The sequence below is a fragment of the Protopterus annectens genome, chromosome 3.part0, assembly GCF_019279795.1.
Source record: "Protopterus annectens isolate FY-2018-M chromosome 3.part0, PAN1.0, whole genome shotgun sequence".
NCBI lineage: Eukaryota > Metazoa > Chordata > Ceratodontiformes > Protopteridae > Protopterus > Protopterus annectens.
Genome location: NC_056731.1, coordinates 919,440,163 through 919,461,468, shown reverse-complemented (window position 1 = coordinate 919,461,468; position 21,306 = coordinate 919,440,163). Strand labels below are relative to the sequence as shown.

At 41.9% G+C, this 21,306-nt stretch overlaps 1 protein-coding gene across 1 annotated transcript in view; it reads left to right on the top strand.

The window, feature by feature from the left end:
• ROCK1 (Rho associated coiled-coil containing protein kinase 1) overlaps positions 1–21,306 on the top strand; it is a 4,526,103-nt gene that overhangs the window by 4,002,481 nt on the left and 502,316 nt on the right. Inside the window, exon 27 of the mRNA XM_044065727.1 lies at positions 12,155–12,225. Coding sequence (XP_043921662.1) covers positions 12,155–12,225 — 71 coding nt within the window. The remainder of the gene's footprint in view (positions 1–12,154; positions 12,226–21,306) is intronic.

The following is a 21,306-nucleotide window of genomic DNA, read 5'->3' as shown; positions in this document are numbered from 1 at the left end:
CACACTTCCCCCTGCCACCCAAATCCTAACTACAGATGCATCAGACTATGCATGGGGGGCTCACCTGGCAGGGAAGTGCATTCAGGGCAAATGGAACCCAGATCAAATGCAATTACATATCAATAAAAAATAAATGTTAGCTGTACAGAATGCTCTGGCAGCTATCAAGGACTACATTCTTCCAGGACAACTAATGGTAAAGACGGACAATACTAGAGTTATGTGGTACATAAGCAAGCAGCGGGGTACAAAAAAATGCGTAGTAATCCCCTTTGGAAAAAACAGACTACCCGCTAACTACAACATAGGAGGTAATCCCCTGAAATCTGAAGAAGAAATAAGGGATCTAGGGACCCACGTAGATAGTCAGCTTTCCTTTGATAACCATGTTGCCAAAGTGGTTAGAAAATCCTTCTATGTGACCCATCTGATCACAAAAGGGTTCACATCAAGATCTAAGGATGTAATGGTACCCCTCTACTCTTCCCTCATCAGACCCATTATTGACTATAATGCACCAATTGGAATGTACCTGGCTAGACATCTCCAGCAGCTGGAGAGACCACAGAGGTACCTAACCAAGAGGATTACTGGCCTCAAACAGTTGCCCTATGCCGCACAATTGAAAAAGCTAAAACTGTGCTCTGTTGCATACCGCTTTCTCAGAGGCGATCTCTGTCTAACGTACAGAGCCATGTCCAACCCAGAATTGTTGAACATGCTCCATCTTAGCAAAACCAAATCTACTCTAGCTACACACTCTAGGGATAATAAACCTCAACACAACAATGAATAGAACATGCTGGAGGGATAGATTCCCTTCGCAGAGACTTCCCTTACTATGGAACAGGGTCCCGATCTACATAAGACAGAGCCCCTCACTATCACTCTTCAAGAGGAACCTTGATGAGTGGATGGGTAACAGAAATTTCACACCGGGGATCAAACCAACAGCACTACTAGATAGGGGCCAAGGGTACTAGCTGCTAGTACAAGGGTCTAGGGAACTACTAAAGGGGCAGTGAATACCGCACAATGTGGCTGGGCTAATATATGCCTTCGGGCAGATAGCCCAGTACCAACCTATGAACCTAAAATGGATAAGCCATTGCATTAATTTCTGCTTTAAGCACCATGGAAAACCTATCTCCCAGGGGATCAGATCTCACTCCTACCAGGGCTGCATCTACTTCAGCAGCCTTTCTCAGAGGTGTTCCTACCAGGGACATCCTAGAAGCTTACTACCTGGAGCTCTGTACATACTTTCACCAAGCATTACCATTTACCAATTTTCTCTAAATCCAGGCACTCGTGAGGCTGTAGAATGCATCTGCTCAACTTATCCACTATCATGTTGGAGCTCTCTGGAATGTGCGTCGCTATCAGAAAATGATTGGAGGCTATCGCCCATTGCCATATTCTCTTGGCCTCTCTACAGAGTGGGTATGATCTGGTTCCCCCTTGTTTGTTGATGTACCAGACTACTGCCATGTTGTCTGACTGAATTGCAATAGTCCCTGACGGAAGGATCGATTGGAATGCTTGCAACGCTAGTAGCACCGCCCTCAGTTCTAGGACATTGATATGCAAATGGGCCTCCATCTGTGACCTAGTGCCTTGGACTGTCTTTCCCTGAACCCCCCACCCCATCCCATCAGGGAGGCGTTCATGATCACTGTGGTGTTGGGCTGATGAGAGTTGAAGGGGCGAGACCACTGGTGAGGGTTGTTTGACATCCACCAGAGCATGTCCTGTTTGCAAATCTTGGTTATTCGAATCGTAAAAGATAAGGGGTGCTGGGATGGGTACCACTGAGTAAGAAGCAACTATTGAAGAAGCCTCATGTGTAGCCTTGCTAGAGGGACTATGGTGATGGAGGCTGCCATCAATTCCAACTGTTGAAGAGCGGATCGAGTTGAGGCTAGATTTTGTGAAAGTATTGCCTGAACCTGTTCTTTGATCCTCTGAATTCTGTGATCTGGTAGAGAAGCTGTACAGGTCATTGTGTCCAGAATCACTCCAATGTACTCCAAGGAGTTACTCGGTGTAAGGTTTGACTTCTTCCAGTTTATCGATATTCCAAGCTGCTGTGCAGTATTTAGGGTGTAAGTCAAGGCTTGATCCAGTAGACGTCTTGTTGGGATAGTAATGAACCAGTCAACTAGGTAGGGAAACACCTGGAATCTTTGAAGCCGCAGGTGAGCTGTGACAACTGCCATGCACTTTGTGAACACTCTGGGGGCTGTAGAGAGTCCGAAGGGCAGTACGGGAAACTGGTAATGACTGGCTCCCACCCGGAAGCAAAGACATCTTCTTGAACACATTTCCATGTTTCTGTGGTAGTACGCATCTTGAAGATCTGTGGAGCACATCCAATCATCTTTTTCCAAAAGTGGAAGTATAGACTGAACCGTGACCATCCGGAAATGTTCTGTCTTTACAAATTTGTTTAGAGTGTTGAGATCCAGAATTGGTCTCCAGTTCCCCTGTCTTTTTTGGCACCAAAAAATATCTTGAATAGAAGCCGAATTCTCTCTGGTCTGGGGGGACTTTTTGGATGACTCTTTTTCGAAGCAGCTCTGCTATCTCTATAGCTGCGTCTTTCCTTTGACTGGGTGGTACGTCCGGTAAGCTTTTGGGTAAGGGGGGTGAATAAGAAAGGAATATGGTATCCTCTGGTGATGAGCCTTTGTACCCAAGCATCTGTGGTTATGGTTTGCCAGGCAGAAGGGTACAAGGAAAAACGACCCCCGACTGATTCCAGAGGAAAGCAATCAGGCTTCTTCTCAGGAGTGCTGATAGGGCTGTCCAGAGAAGGATTCCCTGGAACCCCAGTTTCGTGGACCTCCCCTGCCCCGAAAGGGGCGTCTTCCGTTAGAATCCCCCCCCTGCCTCTAGAGGAAAACTCGGCCTGAGAGTCACGGAAAGAGCCCTGAGACTTTTTGTGCCACATTTTCCCACTCTTCTGATTCCTAGAATAGAACCTCTGAGGAGAAGATAAACAGACACCCATGGCAGATAGGGTCTTACCATCCTTTTCATATCTGGCCAATGTATCTTTTACCTTTGAGCCAAACAAAGTAGTAGTCTCAATAGGGGCATTAAGGAAGGAATCCTTGAAGGGTTTCGCAAAGTCACAAAGGTGCATCCAGGCATGGCATCTCATGACTATGCCTGCACCCACAGCTCTCGCCGCTCCCTCAGTAGTGTGTGATAAACACATTGAGGAATTGGAAACCGATTCTAGGGTCACTAATTGAGAGGCCACCTTGTCTCAGACCTCATCAGAAACTGCTCCTGCCAAGGTCTGAGAGAGTTCAGACACCAGGTCTCTCTGTAACCTTGTGAAATGTGCCAGGTAGCTCAAGGACGTAACTGCAAAAGTCGATAATGCGAAGACTCGCTTCCCTAATCTGTCCACTGCCCGGGAATCCTTATTGGGCGTGTGAACAGCCTGGCTGTCCTCTGCCAGTTCCTTCTTTGTACTGGCAGCCCCAACCATGGCATCTGCTTGGAGACCTTTCGACCAATGAGGGCACTCTTCTGGGGGAGAAAGGATTTTGTCCGGCCTTCTAGGTATGGCCTCCACAGAGTCCGGTGCCTTCTATGCATGCTGCACGATGAGCTTGATGAGGTCATCGGCAGGTGAGGTAACCCAGGAGATAGGCGGCCGGGCACAAAAAGCCTGCAGGAACACAGACTCCGCTGAGGAAGGGTTAGAGGACTTCCATTCACCTCTCTGCTCTACAATTTCAAGGATGACACCAAAGGAAACCTCATCAGAAGGTGAATGTGGGGACCCCTCCCTGTCATCGTAATCTGTGTCTTTGGTCACTGACTCTTCCGTGGAGTTAATGTGCTTCTTCTTGCACGTATTCTTGTGGTGGACTTCCTCAGTGGGAGACTCTGGGGAAGGCTGCAAGGACGGGGTCGCCAGGGGGAGAACGGCCCGAGACTCTTGTGCCTGGAGTCCGGGAGTTCCGACTTGAAACAGCTGAAGCTCAGAGGTAGTAATAGTCTCCGAAAGAGGTGGCCGAGAAGCAGCGGACAGTGTCCTCTCCAAGGCCGGGAGGGTCGGCTCGCCCGAGGAGAGATGCCTTGAAACCTCCACAGAGGTAGAAGGAGTGCAGGTAGGAGTTTTTGGAGAAAGGTGATCAACTCCAGAGGGGAGAGACACTTTTAATAGGGCAGGATTTCCTCTGGCCAAAAGCAACTGGTCTATAAGATGCACCACACCATGTTCAGAAAGGCTTCTGGTAGACCTCATTGAAAGCCCTGAAGGCGATTCATGCCTGTCCAAAAAGGGCTAGCACATCTACTGAAAGAAGGTGTCTGACTAGGTAATGTCTGTACTGAAACTGGCGGTGTTTGTATAGTCTGCGCCACTAAAGCCTGCACAGAAGTGGTATGTACCGAAATCAACGGTGTGGAAGATTACTGCACCGCGAACAGTGTTGTCAAAATTGGAGTTGTCTGCACCGAAACCATCAGTGCTGAAAAAGCCTGCACTAAAGAAACTGTCAGTGCCGAGGCCATCTGCACCGAGAAAACTGTCGGCGCCGAAGGTCTCTGCGCCAAGAAAACTTCGGCGCTGAAGGCGTCTGCACTGAGAAAACTGTTGGCGCCGAAGATGTCTGCACCGAGACTTCAGTCAGTGTCAAAGATGACTGCGTCAGTATAGCAGTTTGTGCCGAGAAAGTCTGCACTGAACTAGTCAATGCCATAGTAGTCTGCACCATGAAGGCTGAAGTCTGTGTCGAAAGCAATGGTGTAGGGGGACCAGCAGACATAATCGGAGACAGTGTCAAGTGAGTCAGTGCCGAAGCAGCCACTGGTACCGACGACTCTGATAATTTAGCCTTTTTATGGTTCAATTCCTTAGGGTCTCCAGAGGGAGATGATGGAAGAGACTTGGACGTTTTATGTTGTTGGAAAGGAGAAGATTAGTGCGACCCAGAAATAGCCTTGCAGAAAGAGGTCTTAAGGAGACCCTTTAGTACTAGTTTATTTTTATGTTCATTCAAAGTTCTGGCAGAAAAACCTTTACAAATCTGACAGGGTGGCTTTACTGTGAGATGGGGCACGCCCAAACAGTAAACACACAGGTCATGCATGTCACAGAGTGAGGCAGTTTGTGTCCGCACTCCGAACACCTCTTAAAGCCTGGACTACCTTTCTTCTCAGACATTATATCCACAAAATATTCAAAAAACTAGGCGCACACACACCGTAGCAAGGCCCAAGTGAAGGCTAGGAAAGACTACCAGCAAAGTTAGTAGAAGATACCAAAAAGGAACAGGTAATAAAGAAAAAGGAGATACGACTTAATAAAGTCGAAAAACTTAGAATTCTGTAGGGAAAAAAATCAAAAAATTATCAGAATATACACTTAGCTGGAGAGGAATGGCTCGACATGGCTGAACAGCAACATGACAAACTAGATCTGGGGTAACAGGGAGAATGGCATGTTGGGTAAAATCTTAGCCCAAAAGGTTTGTGGCTGATGCAAGCTTGAAAAAAAGGCTGGCTTGGTTCCGAGGTCGGAACCAAATCCCAAGAGTAAAGAATAAACAAAGATTAACAACATCAGATTTAAAGTTTTGAAATGGCTCAGCCAGAACCCAGACCTAAATCCAATAGAAAATATGTGGGGTGACCTGAAGAGGGCTGTGCACAAGAGATGCCCTCGCAATCTGACAGATTTGGAGCTCTTTTGCAAGGAAGAGTTGGCAGATATTGCCAAGTTAAGATGTGCCATGCTGATAGACTCCTGCCTAAGAAGACTGAATGCTGTAATTAGATCAAAAGGTGCTTCAACAAAGTATTAGTTTTAGGGTGTGCACACTTGTGCAACCAACTTATTGTACATTTTTGTTTTATATCTTTCCCTTAACATATTTGTTTGTTTTTCAATTGAATTGTGCAGGTTATAGGTCACATTAAAGTTGGAACATTTTTGAAATGATTTATTGTGGTCTCATGTTTTATATCACAAAAACCTGGCATTTTAACAGGGGTTTGTAAGCTTTTTATATCCACTGTACAGAACAAGTATTGCTGTTTTTTCCATATGTATTTTGCAGTTAATTTAATTTACAGTTATACTCCCAGTGCTAAAGTTACAAGTGATTTTGACAAACAAAATGAAGATAGAGTACAATCTAGATATCATGTGTATTTGAGAATTTAAATCCATAGTCTATCTGGGTTTTTCCTCAAGGACCACAACCTTAAAATGGGGACATGGTAAGTATCAGGCAGTTATTCACACTTCAGAAAAGCAATGGAGGTAAGCAAACAACATTCATCTTTAGAAAAGCTGGCTTCTTTCTTGCACTTTTGCTTTAGTACTATAGCATCACATCTTAGTTTTCAAAGTAAAGCATTCTACTTGTACAACATAGTTGTCAGCATCTTTTTCCCGTTAAGTTAGTCTTCTATTGCTGCGGTTAGCATGGAAATGTAGAAGCTTGTACATTAATGCAGGTAGTGAGGCATTGTGAGTTCAGACGTTCACAGTAGGAGTTTCATCTCAAAGAAACTTCTTAGAGGTCTGTTTTTATACTTTGTGCATCAAAAAGATGTATAGTTTGGTATTGTGTGTGCAGAGTGAGTTATGGCCAACTCCTAGGTTTTTTTTTTTACTTATACCTGCTTTGGAAAATTCAGTAGTACACTTCAAGTGTACCCTTTTCATAAGCGGTGTCAGCAATCACATTCAGTAGCAATGTGATTGCAGGAGTTTTGCTCACTGTACTAACTGGTCATTGATGTTTTTCCTTTATCCATTTGCTGGAAAAAATATAGGCTGGAAATATGGCTGTAGTAACCCTAACCAAAGGTGATGTTGCAGATTTAGGGTGCTGTCTTGATAGGTACTGTTGTGGTCTCCCAACAAGTAATTTGGTTGTAGAGTCTAAAATTTCCAGCATCTTTTCATTTCAGTTTTATGTGAATTCTCTAATGTATTACCTTTTTTGCGAAATGGGTCTTTTAGCCATTTCATTTGGAATGCTTCTTTGCTGTCAGACTTTACTATCTCAGCAGCTGTCATTCCTGTGTTTGAGAATATACTGTTAAGTTTTTAGATCTGCACTTCTGTTATTTTCCTGAAGTGGAAGTACCAAAGATTTGTGTCTGGGCTTTGACTCCAGAGATCAGTATTTTCACTACACGTGGTTCTCAGTCACCCCATTTTTTTAAACACATTTATTGAAATATTACTTGTGACATAGGCAGATTTACATTTATGCAAACATACTCAAACCATATTAACAAGTTCACATTTCCAACCTTGTACGTCACCTATATTTTTATATATCCTGTAATCATCACACTGCATCCTATCATTTTCTGCCTCCTCTTAAACTTTATTCCTTCTCGAAACATTTTTCTGTATGTATTGTTCCCGCAGTTTACATTACTTTTTTTGTAATTCAACCATATCCCTTTCCAAAGATTCCACTTCCTTTTCTGTTATCTCTGTTACAGTATTCACTACTTCAAGTTTAGTTAGTTTAGATTTTGATTTTTATTTTCTAGTAATTGCTTTTTTTGCACCACCAGAATTAAACTTTGCAAGGCCTTGCTATGTCTAGGTAATTAAGATCCTCTAGCCCAACTCAAAAAAAGAATTTCCTTAGTTACACACATTTTCTTGCCCAGTATTCTTGACAGAGTACTCAGTAGGGAAATTTTAAAGTCTGCTAATTCAGTATACTCCCAGAACGTATGTTCACAGTTACCCCATCACGCCTCCAACATTTGCCATCTACCTGAGGTAAAATTCTTTGGGTCTGCTTGGAGTATAAAAGTATCTATGCAAATGCTTCTAGGCAAAATCCTAAATCTTTTAGCCTTTGTTGCATATTTAGGAGCCATACATATGTCCCATATATCCTTCCATTATTTCTTTGTGATCTGCATGTCTAATCTGTCTTCACAATCTTTTCTTACCTCTTCTGATTGATTCCTATAGTTATTGTGCAATATTTTATATGCCCTACTAATTATCCTTTAACAGCAGCTTCTGTTCTAGATTCAGTGCAGGTCTTTCATTCAGGATTCCCCTATCCATTTCTGTTTCTCTGTAATCCCTGATAGGTAAAGCAACCACTAGGCTGCAGTCCAAATGTATTCTTGGCCTCTTGCATCCTGTTACCTTTCCTTCTGTAATTGTTTGTTCCCAATACCTTGATTCCTTTGTCAGCTTCTTCCAGTAAATCATCCCCTTCTTGTCTGTTCTCTGTCCCCCTAATTTCAGTCATCCCTACTGGCAGAATCGCTTTTCTCCATTCCTGTGTTGGCTTAGTTTTTAGTATGCTTTCTGCTACTTTATGAATATAATATTTGGTATGATTGTTATTCTCCTTAAGGATCTGTGTCCAAAATACCATTCTTTCCTTATTTCTTGAATTACACCCCTGCTTCATCATCATCCCTTTCCACTTTGAATTGTAGCTTTCTGCTTATGGTATGTATAAGAGCCTTAACTGTGTAGTTCTAAAATATCCCTTCAAATTAGGTGGTCTTAAATCTCCTTGTTCTGTTGGGAGGATCAACTAATCCCACTCGGCTCTTGCCCTCTTCACCTCCCAAATAAAATCCTTCAGCTCTTTATTAATTGCTGTCCACAACTTCTCCTCTGGTTGATATGCTTGACCTGTGTATAAAACTAAAGGGACCAACCGTATTTTGACTGCTTATATCTTGCTATCCATAGCCATAAGCAAGAACTTGCAGTTTCTCAGTTTTTGTATTATCTTGTTTACTCTCTTCCCACATATCCTTAGCTGCCATAACTAAATACGTTTTAATCCATTAAGTCACCCTGTTTTTCGTGCTGATTTATGGGAGTGGCTGTTATGATTGTGATCTCCCTTTTTCTGTGCTTGGAGTCCCAGTATTTCCCCCTTTTTGTCAGAGTACAGGTGTGTAGAAAGATCTGTTTAATGTTTGATGGCCATTTGGAACATAGATTCTGACTTTTATCCATTGTGATTCTAGGGTTTCTACATGATTTTGCTGGATGTTCCCTATTGTTTGGATAAAACTAGCCCCACTTTGGAGCTTGAACCAGCTTTTTTTCTATGGACTTTTCTGTTGGCTGGATCTTAGGGGGCTAAGACCTCAAACTACTGGGAGACTTTTCATTCAGGCTGTATAAGGTTGCAATTTTCTTTTTGATCATAGTTCTACTCTTTGTCTCCCTGGCTGGTCCACTTCAGATGCCTGTCGCATTTCAAATGTTTCCTCAGGCCTCAGTTTTCCACTAGACTTCCTGGGCAGTGTTCTGTCCATTTGTCTCGGTTGTGATTCAAAAATCTGAGCTGTAGCTGGTGAAGCCGTTCTTTGAAGATAATGCTTCTATCCTTCCTTTTGAGAAGTTGAACGTCATGTTTATCAGGCTTGCTTGTTTGCTATTGAACCTGCTGACCTGGTAGTGCTGGAATTCATTCTAATGCTAAACTCTTATTGTAACACTAGATTCCTTGGAAAGTCAGGTCTTCAGTGTTGGGAAGTACTTTGCTCATCTCCCCTTCTGGATTGGGTTCCCTCACCTCCCCTTCCATTTCTGAGAAGGTGATCCCGTTCTTGTCCTTGAACCTGTCCTTACTTTTCTTTACAGAGAAAAATGCTATTTAGAGATGAAGCTATTTGGTCCTTTGTGGAGAGTGTAGAGATCTCAAGTCTTCTCGAGGTGGCTCTGCTTGTTGGTTGCAGAGATCAGTAGTTTTTCTGTCTCCAGAGATGGCATGTATCACAGTTAGGCCTGTTCATTGACTTGGTTGGGCCAATAAAAGAGGGTCCTCAGTGCTGAGTATAACAGGTAGTTTTTTTGCCATTTCAGCTTATATGTAAGTGGATCATTTATGATGTGTCAGGATTAGCTTCCATTTGTCAGTCCATCCAACCTGCTTCTGCTGTTTGAGTTCCCTTTAGGTAAGACAAATAAATGAAATTATTTTAGCAGTGAGGAAGATGGATCTTTATTGTCACTTTTTAAGTTTATAGGCAGGTTATTTGTTTGCTAGTAGTTAGAGGATGAACCAGTGGACATGAGGAACAAGCTTTAATGTAGCTGACTTATGTCACTGTGTGCATCTTTGAGCATAAGAACTGCTGGAAAACATACCAAATACTTCTACTCTTGCTTAACTGATATGGTAAGAATTTATCTGTTATTTTCAACCCTAGGTCAGCTGGGATCTATTTTATACATTCGTACACTTAAAAGTTTGAATCACTAAAGAACGAACTTCAGTGATCAAACTTTTAAATGTTCGAATATATTAAAAATTAATATTTAAAACAACAAAAGTAAAAGTGAAGGGTTTAAGCAGGGGGGCAAATTTCCCATTTCCTACACTGTAGCACAATCTTGGAGTTGGTATATTTAAGTAGTGGGGGTACATCCCCCCACTTGGGAGGGCACAGGGGGGCTTTCCCCCCTGCTTTTACACCCTTTAGTTTTACTTTTTTTTTTTTACATTTTTTTAATATATTAGAACATTTAAATGTTCGATCACTAAAGTTCGATCTTTAGTGATTCGAACATTTAAGCGTTCGAATATATAAAATAGACCCAGTCAACTGATACGGTAAGAATATATGTTTTTTTCTTTGGGTAACAATTGAGACAGCATCTCAAAAGTTGTGATTCTTTCATTTATATGTACTGTTCTGTGTCATGTGTGTTTAAAATGGTTCAAGTATGCTGTATTAGTCAAGCATGTTTCATATTTATAAACTACATTACAAGGCTATCATTACTGTGAAGGAAATGTATATATATTTTTGTTTTTATAAAACATTACCTTTCAGAAAGCAAATAAGTAAACTTGTAACAGGGAATCAAATTTAGGCTACATTTTATTTTCTTAAGTTACAGTTTGGTAGGATGGAATGTGTGTTCCAGACAGTGCTTGTCTCTGCTTTGAATCAGGCTTTCATATTTCTCAGTATTCTCCTGTCAACAAAGCTACTTTAGAAATTATGCCTTCACCTTCATAAGTATCACAAATGTTAGATTGACTAAAGTTGTAAGTTAAGGAATTGATATGGTCAGTCTCTGTGGGCAAGTTAAACCTGTATCCTTTTATCTAAGCTTTCCAGTGGGAAAAAAAATCACTTCCACCAAAGTAAGTCTAGTGAGACAGGGTTCCCTGTTTCTTTATTACAGAAATATCAATGTACCTTTGGTTGGTTGGAAGTTTTGTAAAATAATACATTGACATTTGAGACTCTTTATTCACATTATGTAAATTTGAACCTGTATGATTTTCCATAGACTTTGTTTCATAGCAGGTTGTTTTATTAATTTTTTTTTATATAATAAAATTATGAATCCTTGATTGCAACAGCCTGGAAAGCTGTTTTACACTGTATTTTATTGTTACTGTTGTTTATAGAAGTCTTGTCTTTCTATCTTTATAGCTTATTCTGTCTGCAGCTGTTATCTTTTCATCCTGTATCTCACTTTGCTGTGAGTAGCCACTGAAAGTAGATGCATCATGACAGTCTTGCTGTGTATTAATTGTGATTTTGCTGTTTGCATCAGTCTGCTGAGTGCTGAGTTTTCGATTTTGCATCCTTTTGCTGCTGTTTGTCCCTTATTTTTGCTCTTGAAAGTTTTTTGGATTTTCTTAATATTGAATTACAACAAAATATGTTCACTTTTTGTCTCCAGTAAATATTAGAAAAGCTGTTATGATTATAAAGCAAGGTTTACGCTGTCACTAACCAACTGCCATTTAGCTAAACTTGTCTGTTTCACTAATGAAGTGTTCATATAACAAACATTGCATTTTTAGAATACATATAAAGTTTCCTTAATGTTTTTTTAAAGGCTTGACTAAACTTTCTGGCTGAAATCTGAAATTTATAGATGAAAATGATATTGACAATTAGTCTTCCAGGTTTAACACTGGATGAAGAATGACTCAAGCTTTTACACACACACACACACACACACACACACACACACACACACACACACACACACACGTGACATCATGTTGTTTTGTCCACAGCATCTGAAATATTTAGGGAAGCATGTTTTATTTAATGGTTATGACGTCTACTAGCTTGAAGTGTTCACTTCCTTTAGTGACCAGACCATTTTTGATGTATATATTATTTGGTTCTTTAACAGAGTCAAGGATAGAAGGTTGGCTGTCTGTACCAAACCGTGCTAATATTAAAAGATATGGCTGGAAGAGACAGGTAAATCAATTTTATCAGTACCTCATCGCAATCTTTCATTTTTCAAAGTATGACAGTCATTCCTCTCAACTGTATTCATTTTTGCAGAATGTCCAGATTTTGCCTAATATTTTTAGTCCGGTTTTCATATAATATTGGTTTTTTAGCAAATCCGTGGCAAATCAATGAAGATTGAAGTCAGAAAATTACAGTAATTTGAGTTTCAGACTTAATGTCCTTCAAAAAATGCATGCCAATGCAAAACCTGTTGTTCTGTCAAATTTCTAAGTTTGTAAGAGCAATATTTAAAATTGTCCCTATTTTTGGGCCTTTGCTCCCCCCCCCCCCCATTATTTATGGCTTTGTCCAGATTTCTCGCTCTAAGAGGTTGAGAGGTATGATGACAGTGTAGAAATGTCTGCACATGTATAACTTTTCAACAGTCGTATACAGAGCACATACAGATTCTCTTTTGCATTATCATTTGACAGCTTTGTGACTTTGTCCTACTTTGAGCTCCATTACTGACCCTGTCAGTAGACATTATACAATGTGACCCTCATCAGATCAGCATTCATTTGTTTTTGGTGAGTTAATCTGGAGTAATGCCTCTCAGAAAAGTAACACTGCAACAAAACTTTCAATTAGACTAAGTCACACTGTGAGAGTAAGTTGTTGAGAATCTGTCCCCATGTCAGTCCAGCAGTGAAGTACTTGACTTCTTTCAAACATAGAGTAAACTGTACTGGGGAATTATAGCAGTATGTATTTAGATGTCAAGTAAGGATTTTGTCCAGCTAATGTGCTTGTTATTTATTTAATTATTTGTGATTATTCCTTATCCAACAGTTTTCCTACTTTCTACGACTGATCAGGATGTCCTAATGTGGCTATGGTTTGTTAAACTGAGTCTAATTTGATTGACACACGATTACATTTACATTAGATTTAAATTTTGTGTAATTAAAAATGTTAGTGCACATGGGTGAAGTAGAAGGCTTGTGCCTGCCGCCTCCCCACGCAGAAGGCTTTCCCTCTTGTACCCTTTTAGTTAATATAGCATTCTCAAAACCATTGATTAGCCCTAATCAGTGGTTTTGTGGATGTAGACCAGTACCATATTCCCCCCATACATTCCAGAATTCACTGCCTGTTTTTGATTCCACTGTTCAGTTAGAAAGGTTTATGCTCATCATTCTCACTGCTGCAGTAGCCTGATCTATTTGCCTTATATCCTTTCCAGCATACTACTGGCCAGTCTTCATAAAGCTCTGGCACCCTCCAAATTTGCACTACAATTACTGATACATATGCCCAGGGCAGGAATCAGCAGTCAGAGTGCAGGAAACCTTCAGAACTTTCTTGCCACCTCAAGAAAAAGTAGCTCTGAGGTTTCACAGTAGAAGCAGACAGCCTGAAGTTTCATTTCTGACCAGAGCAATCCTTCCACACAGACTTTGTTTATTTTGATTTATGACTAAAACAGTATTTCTTTTTCAACAATACCAGTAACTTTATTACTATCGGGCATTTCTTGTAAGAAACTGCTGTTTTTTATCAGGACTTATTATTGGATTTTGGGGGCTGTTTTTGTGAAGAAAATAGACTGCTTTTGAAACATTTTACTTGAACTGAAAGTTATAAGGAGTTAAAAAATGTTTAAGACTGTAAGTATTTTAAAGTGTTTGTTGCTTGTGTACACTTCACGACAGTGTACCTTCAGCTCTTTGTTACTGTCAGTATACTTTCTGGGAAAAGGAGTTCTGAGTTCTGACAGGACTTTGGTGTACTACCTGTGCTTTTACTTTTGAGTTAAGTTGCATGTGTGAGAGTGCTGCTTGTTAATGCTAATCTGCCAACATACCTTCTGACTGACTGTTTTCAGCAGCAGTAATCAGGAGTTAGGCTTCTTCCTTGCCCACAGCATGGATATTTACTCTGGTTCTGCTGTTTCTTCTCCATAAAAAAATGTGGTACATAAAAAGAAAAGCAACAAACTCATGATCCCTTGCCTACACAGTGGGCTCAGACAGTACTCCACTTGCTTGTGGGGTAACTCTGCCATGGCCATTTATTGATGTTCATCATGTTTCACTGTTGCAGTCATCATTATAGGGTTCTTCCTGCTGGCAGGCAGTCCTCGGTCAGCCAGAATCCCAAAGTCTGTGTATGCTGTTCAGTCATGCTCCCTGATGTCAGAGCGCTAGGAGTACAAAGCTGCCAGCCGACGCCATGTTCTCCAGTCTTTCTTGCCATGCGGTGAAAGCAGTTTGCAAGTGCCAGTCGGCTGACTCCTGATATTTTTTCGTGCTTTAGTCCGAAGACTTACTTCTTCTTCTCAAAGCTAAGTACCCCGTTGGGGAAACTTTTTTCTTGCTCCAGTCCAATGTCAGAAAAAGTTAATAACTGCATTTCTTGTGGGAAGCAAATACCTTATAAGGATTTCCATTCTTACTGTATTCCTTGTTTAGGCCCTGACCACGACGTAGCTAGTTGTCGGTTTTGTGCTAGATTTAACCAACGTACGATTAAGCGGAGGTACGATTTTGCTTTTCACTACTTTGGCAGGCGATTTAATTATAAAATGTTGTCGGACATGCTTCCGACTACCGGAGTTCACAAATGACGCAAGGATAAGGACAGACCTCCGAGGGGGTTTTCAGGTCTACACAGCTTCTGATAAAGACAAAGGCAAAGAATCCTTCTAAATCTATGACACCAGCCCAGGCCTCTTCTGATCTGGGACCCAAATCTCAGAAACAGCTACTTAAAATGGCGGAGGACTTACTAACCATGATTAGGGGTTCACATCCCCCTCCAGACAAAAGGCCAAGGCAAGGATTGGATTATGAATCTTCTGATCAGGCATCTATTTCTTCAGTGTCTTCCTCTGAACAGGAATATACTTTCCCTCCTTATGAGGATTCTGATGCTGAGGAAATCCATTCCATCAGCTTCTCCCCCTGAGGATTTTTCTTTTGGGGAAACTTTACATGACATGAGGGAACATTTTCACTGGGAAGGACAGGAGTACTCGGAATCTAAGAGAAGACTTGGGGATTTCCTTCTTCTTCCCCAGCATAGACCCCTGGCTATTCCCCATATTTTGGATATTGTGGATGATGCCTTTTCTGAGGCTAATTTAACTACTGACTCCTTTCCTCCAGCCCCTGCTAAGCCCGACAGATATTACAGGGTCCCTGACTCACACCAGTTCCTTTACAAAAATCCTACTGCTGATCCAGAAACCATTTCTCAGGGTCCTAAGGGGGTTAAGGCCGCCTCTGCTAAAATCCCTCTTCCGACAGATAAGGATTCTAGAGCTTTGGAGAGATGGGGCAAAAAAGTGAACACTTCTGCTACTTTATCTATTAGGGCTTTAAATTTCATTTCATATGCTAAAATATCAGCAATGTCTACTGTCTGTTATGAAACAAAAGCTAGGTACCATTTCTGCATGTGCAGATAATAAGGAATTGCACGATTTGATACATACAACTGAACAAGTGGGGAAGCATGATTTACACTGTGGTTTTGATGCCTTGGAGGCTTCATGCAGGGCAGCTGCCTCTGGCACAGTCATTAGAAGGCATGCTTGGTTAAAGGAGCAAAACTTACCTGATCAAGTGAAAGCAAAGTTACTGGATGCTCCTGTTCAGCATAATGTTTTGTTTGGGTCTAAGGCTGAAGAGATGATAAAGAAAATGGAGGATAAGGCAAAATCCATGCAAACGGTTAAGGATTTCTTACAAGTTCAGCCCCCAAGATTTAGCAGAAATCGGCCAACTAAAAATTGGTCCTTTCCCAGCTCGGACAGATCTCAGAGGGGTAGATATAGGCGCTCCAGAGGGAGGACCCAAGTACAGACCTTTTACAGATCTAGACAGTGGAGTGCTTCCACCCTCAAGGGTGGAGAGGACAGACCTCAATCTTATAGAAAACAGGCTCAATGACTCCCCCTGCATGGCTCCAGGAACATCTCTCCTGGAAGCCCCTCTAGGAGGAAAACTCTCTCTTTTTCATCAAAATTGGACTTACATAACCCAAGACAAGTGGGTTCTGGATGTAGTTTCAAGAGGTTACAAATTCCACTTTCATGCCTTGCCAAGACCAAATGGATGACCAGAGGCATTAAACCAGGTGGGATCCCTCATGGCTATGAGGGCCATAGAACTGGTTCCACAATCAGAGATGGGGCAAGGCTTTTACTCAAGGCTCTTCCTAGTTCCCAGAAAGCAAAATTCATGGAGACCCATCCTGGATATCTCAGTCTTAAACACCTTCCTGGAGAATACCAAAGTTCAAGATGCTTACTCTGCAGCAGCTCCTGCCAATGTTGAGCAAAAATGCATGGATGGTGACATTGGATTTAAAGGAGGCTTACCTATACATCCCTGTCAGACAGGAGTGCAGAAAATACCTCAGGTTCAAGGCCGGCTCGAAACATTACCAATTCTCTGTGCTGCCCTTTGGCTTGTCTACTGCGCCCAGGGTCTCTTTACCAAGTGCCTGGTACCAGTAGTGGCTTATTGCAGACTCAAGGGAATTCAAATTTACCCTTATCTGGACGACTGCCTTATTCAAGCAGACAGCAAGGATGTCTTACTCCAGCACCTGGAATTTGTTCAAAATCTACTCAAGTACCTGGGATTCACTGTGAACATAAAAAAGTCAAATTTGACACCCACACAACAGATAACTTTTCTGGGTGCTCTTCTAAACACAACAACCCAGATGGCATTCCTGACATCCGAAAAACAAAAATACATGCCTCAGCTATCTCTGCACATTACAATACAGATCGTCCAATCTTTTCGCATCCACTTCTGAAACAATATCTCAGAGGAGCAAATAATTTAAGGCCCCCTAGGACACCACCTGTACCTGCCTGGGACCTCAACTATGTTCTGGAAAAACTCACTCTGCCTCCTTTTGAGCCTGCTGCCACACCTGATATTAAGTATTTATCATGGAAGACAGCTATCCTACTGACTTTGACTTCAGCCAGGAGAGTCTCGGAGTTACAAGCACTCATGGCTGTGGAACCTTATATTATTTTTCACCAAGACAGGGTGTCTTTAAGGACTAATCCTACTTTCATGCCTAAAGTGGTTTCCAAAGTGGCTTTAAATCAAACTATTCACCCGCCAACTTTTTTCAATAATCCACAAAATAAGGGGGAAAGGATCTTACATTCCTTGGATGTACACAGACAACTTTGTTTTTACCTGGACAGAACCAAGGATATCAGGAAAACAGAGCAACTGTTTGTTTCTTATGCAACAAATTCCCAAGGCAAAGCTATTTCAAAACAGATCATTTCTAAATGGATTGCTCATGGAATCAGATTTTGTTACTCTCATCATGGAAAGCAAATCCCAGGAAAAATTAGGACTCACTCTACTAGAGCTGCTGCTACTTCAGCTGCCTTTCTCAGAGGAGTACCTACCAAGGATATTTTGGAAGCTGCAACTTGGAGTTCAGTGCATACTTTCTCTAAGCACTATAATCTCCCTCTTTACTCTAAGTCTAGGGCAGGCTTTGCTTCTGCAGTCTTGCAGGGCCTTCTAGCTGCCCCTTCTACTCTATAACCTCCACCCTTTATTTCAGCTTTGGGATTCAAACCTACAGTGATGACTGCAACAGTGAAACACGATGAACATAGTACAGTTGTGTACACTTACCATAAATGTAGATGTTCGAGTGTCTTCACTGTTGCAGTCTGGGTTACCCTCCCTTCTGCCCCCTCTTATACTTCATTAGTGTGGTTTCCTACTTCACCCTTCTTCTGAGGTGTATTTGCTTCAGGGTATGGGGTTTGTTGTATGTTACATTTTTTGTTTTACTATTAGCCTTCACTTTTGGGCACCTGACATCTGGGGCAAGAAAAACTGGAGAACATGGCGTCGGCTGGCAGCTTTGTACTCCTAGCGCTCTGACGTCAGGGAGCATGACTGAACAGCCGACACCGGACCCAGACTTTGGGATTCTGGCCGACCGAGGACTGCCTGCCGGCAGGAAGAGCCCAACAGTGAAGACACTCTAACATCTACATTTATGGTAAGTGTACACAACTGTACTTTCCTCATACCATTCACTGGTTTCTCCTAGTTCTCCATGGACTGGGGGTGAGCCATGTCCTGTGCGGCTTTTTCACTGTTTGATCTTAGGATGGAAGAATCATCACCTTTGGGTCTGGGAGTTTCTGTGGGAAGTTCTTGCTGGAGTGAAGTGCCATCTTTCAGTCAGTTTCCTTCCAGAGATGCCCCTAAAAAAAGAAGTAAATGGTTAAAGTTTACTCATCTAAAGACATTTTGTCTGTTCATAAGGATGATTTTCTTACATTGGCCTGAATTTTATTGCAGGCTTCCAGTCCTGGAGATCAGACTTCCAAATTAGATGTTAAACTGGATAAAAATTTGTGATTAAGTTATATTAGAGGAATCTGACATATACAAACAGGGCTTCATCTCATTCTCATCCACAAGCCAGTGACTCTGATTCAGAGGAAAGTTTGTCCTCTCCTTCTCCTTTAGAGAAGTTTCCCTTTCAGAAGCTATTTTCAAGATGAGTGATGCATTTTTGTGAGAATAAATTGATGTCTTTCTGTGAGGAGGTATTGTGATGTGCTACAAATGGGTATACCACGTGTTATACCAATTCCTGTTTTTATGACAGCCATGGAGGATGTGTTGAATACTGCATGCAATAACCCTGACTCTCAGCCTTCAGTTCCACAAAAAGCAGATAGACCTTATAAAGTACCTCATTCTCATTCTGACATGCCTTGGGTGTCTAAACATATTTTGAGAAGTGTTTATGATTGTACAGATTCTGTTTGTAGGACTGCCACTAGCTACTGTTTTAGAAGATATGTCTGGGTATGTAATCTAGAGTTACTGATGAGTTAACATATATGATTTTAAATTCTACTTTGGCTAAGGAAGATGTCCTTCCTTAGATCACTGTTGCAGTAATCCAAATTGTTGGGTCATCTCGCCAAATAAACTGGATGTTTGGCTAAGTTACGAAAGCCAAAACATTCCATACAGTCGTAAGTCCGACGTATGACCTAAGCCCACAAGTGTAAGAGTACATAAACGGACATATGCGTGCAAATCCACAGTCCAAATGCAGGTCTTGCACCTGTCGGTCTGTTCTCCGCTTGGCCGTTGGTACTGTTGGCCTTCATTGTGTTAGATGATTGCCCCATTGGGTAACCTACCTTTATTTTATCAGTTTTATTGCTGTTTGCTCTATTAAATGTCAGTTAGGAGGGAGAAGTATGATTGAGGTAGACAGATTCCCTGTAAGGATCTCCACTCTTAGTGCCTTTTCTGCTTTCATGCATATCACTTGCAATGCCTTGGCTATGCAGATCTTCACAGAGGTCCTTTGTCCCCCTGTTCTGTCATGTTTTTTTCTCCAGAGGGGATTGCCTTGAGGCATTAAAAGTTGTGCTCCTTGTCCTGCATGGGGATCTTGTCTGGTCCTCTGTATGGTAAAGGTGTGGAGGTGTTTGCTGACTGACTTGTCCACCCCAGTGTTCAATTCTTTGCCTGGAATCTTGCTTCGGAAGTGGGATCTCTGTTCCCTGTGTGAATTTGTTCTGGTCCCCTTTTTGAATTTTGGTGGCAATAACTCTTGTGCTGGTATGGCCATTGTCTCTGTTATTCAAATCCTGCCTCTCTTCCTCCAGGGTAGTTGTTTTCCAAAAGGAATTTTCCCTGGAGGATGCAGTTGCTGAGAGATGACGCTCTGGCTCCTCCATGGGGTCTCTCATGGATGAGAGGAGGATTCCCCTGGCTTTCCGCTTTGGCGTCCCCTTCCTTTGGTCCCATGTAGAGCGTGGATCCAAGAAACAACTGCCTTCAAAGTCGTCTCAGTCCAACCCAGCATCTTCTTCATCCAGGCATGAAAACCTTAACAAGCGACATTGTCTCCTCCTAAGGATCTCTCTTAGCCAACGTGAAAGAAGTCCAAATTGTCTGAGCCAATACAAACTTTGGATTTTAGCATTGGAAAGGCTGGATCTTCAAAATCTTCTATGGAGTGGAATAATCCTTTGGCTCTGACAGGGTCGGATCATAGGCATAGTCCTTTCTCTGTTGAAGTGCCTAGATACTGTCCTCCTTTGGAAAGGGTTACGTCAAGGGTACCTTCAACTATCTTCTCCAGGTCAAAATTGCCAGCATCTTCATGTTTGACCAGGACCCTTTCCTGTGATAATGTGGACCATGTGGTTCAAAGGCTCTTAGGGACACCGGCTTTGGAAAAACTCTTATCGGATCCTATCCCCAGAGCCAATGATCTGACTAACGTTACTTTGCCTACCCATTTTCCTCCTCAAACTTGCCTTTAAGTCTTGGAGCTGATGGATCTGAATGCCCAGGGAAATTCTGAGTCAGAGATGAGAGGGCTTCTCCCTCCTCGTATTAGACTTATGTTTGATTTATGATTTTAGAAGGCACTTATGCTTCCGCCTGGGAGTCAGTCATTTTCAATTCTGAGCTCTGCCCTTTGGTCTCACTCTAGCCCCCCGGAGCGTTCACCAAATGTTTGGCAGCTCACTTGAGACGACAAGGATTCGGAGTGTTTCCATTATCTGGATGACTGGCTGATTTCCACCCCAACCAGGCATCTACTTATATAAGCAAGGGACTGCATCTTGTAAACCTGCGCAGAACTAGGCATCTCAATAAACTATGAAAAATTTGCATTTGGAAATGTCTCCAAATCTAGAATTTATAGGAGCCATTCTAGATGAACTGTGGTAACCAGACTTCCAGCCACAAGAGTTGACACAACCCCACACTCAGGTCAGGACTTTGCTACAGAGAAAATCTGTAACTGCTCACCTAGTGCTGCAAACGCTAGGGTCTGTGGCAGCGGCAGTCATTCTAGTCCTTTTAGCATGCTTAACCTCTTCAGCAAAGGCTTATTTCATTTGAGCAGTGGCCTTGTCTGGAGCCCTTTATAAGGAGAGTGACTCTAGAACAATTTTACAAGCAACTAATTGGTCTTTGATGCATAATTTCACCAAACATTACAGAATAGATATCTGTTCTGGATCTAGAGTCACCTTTTTCAAGAAAGTCCTCT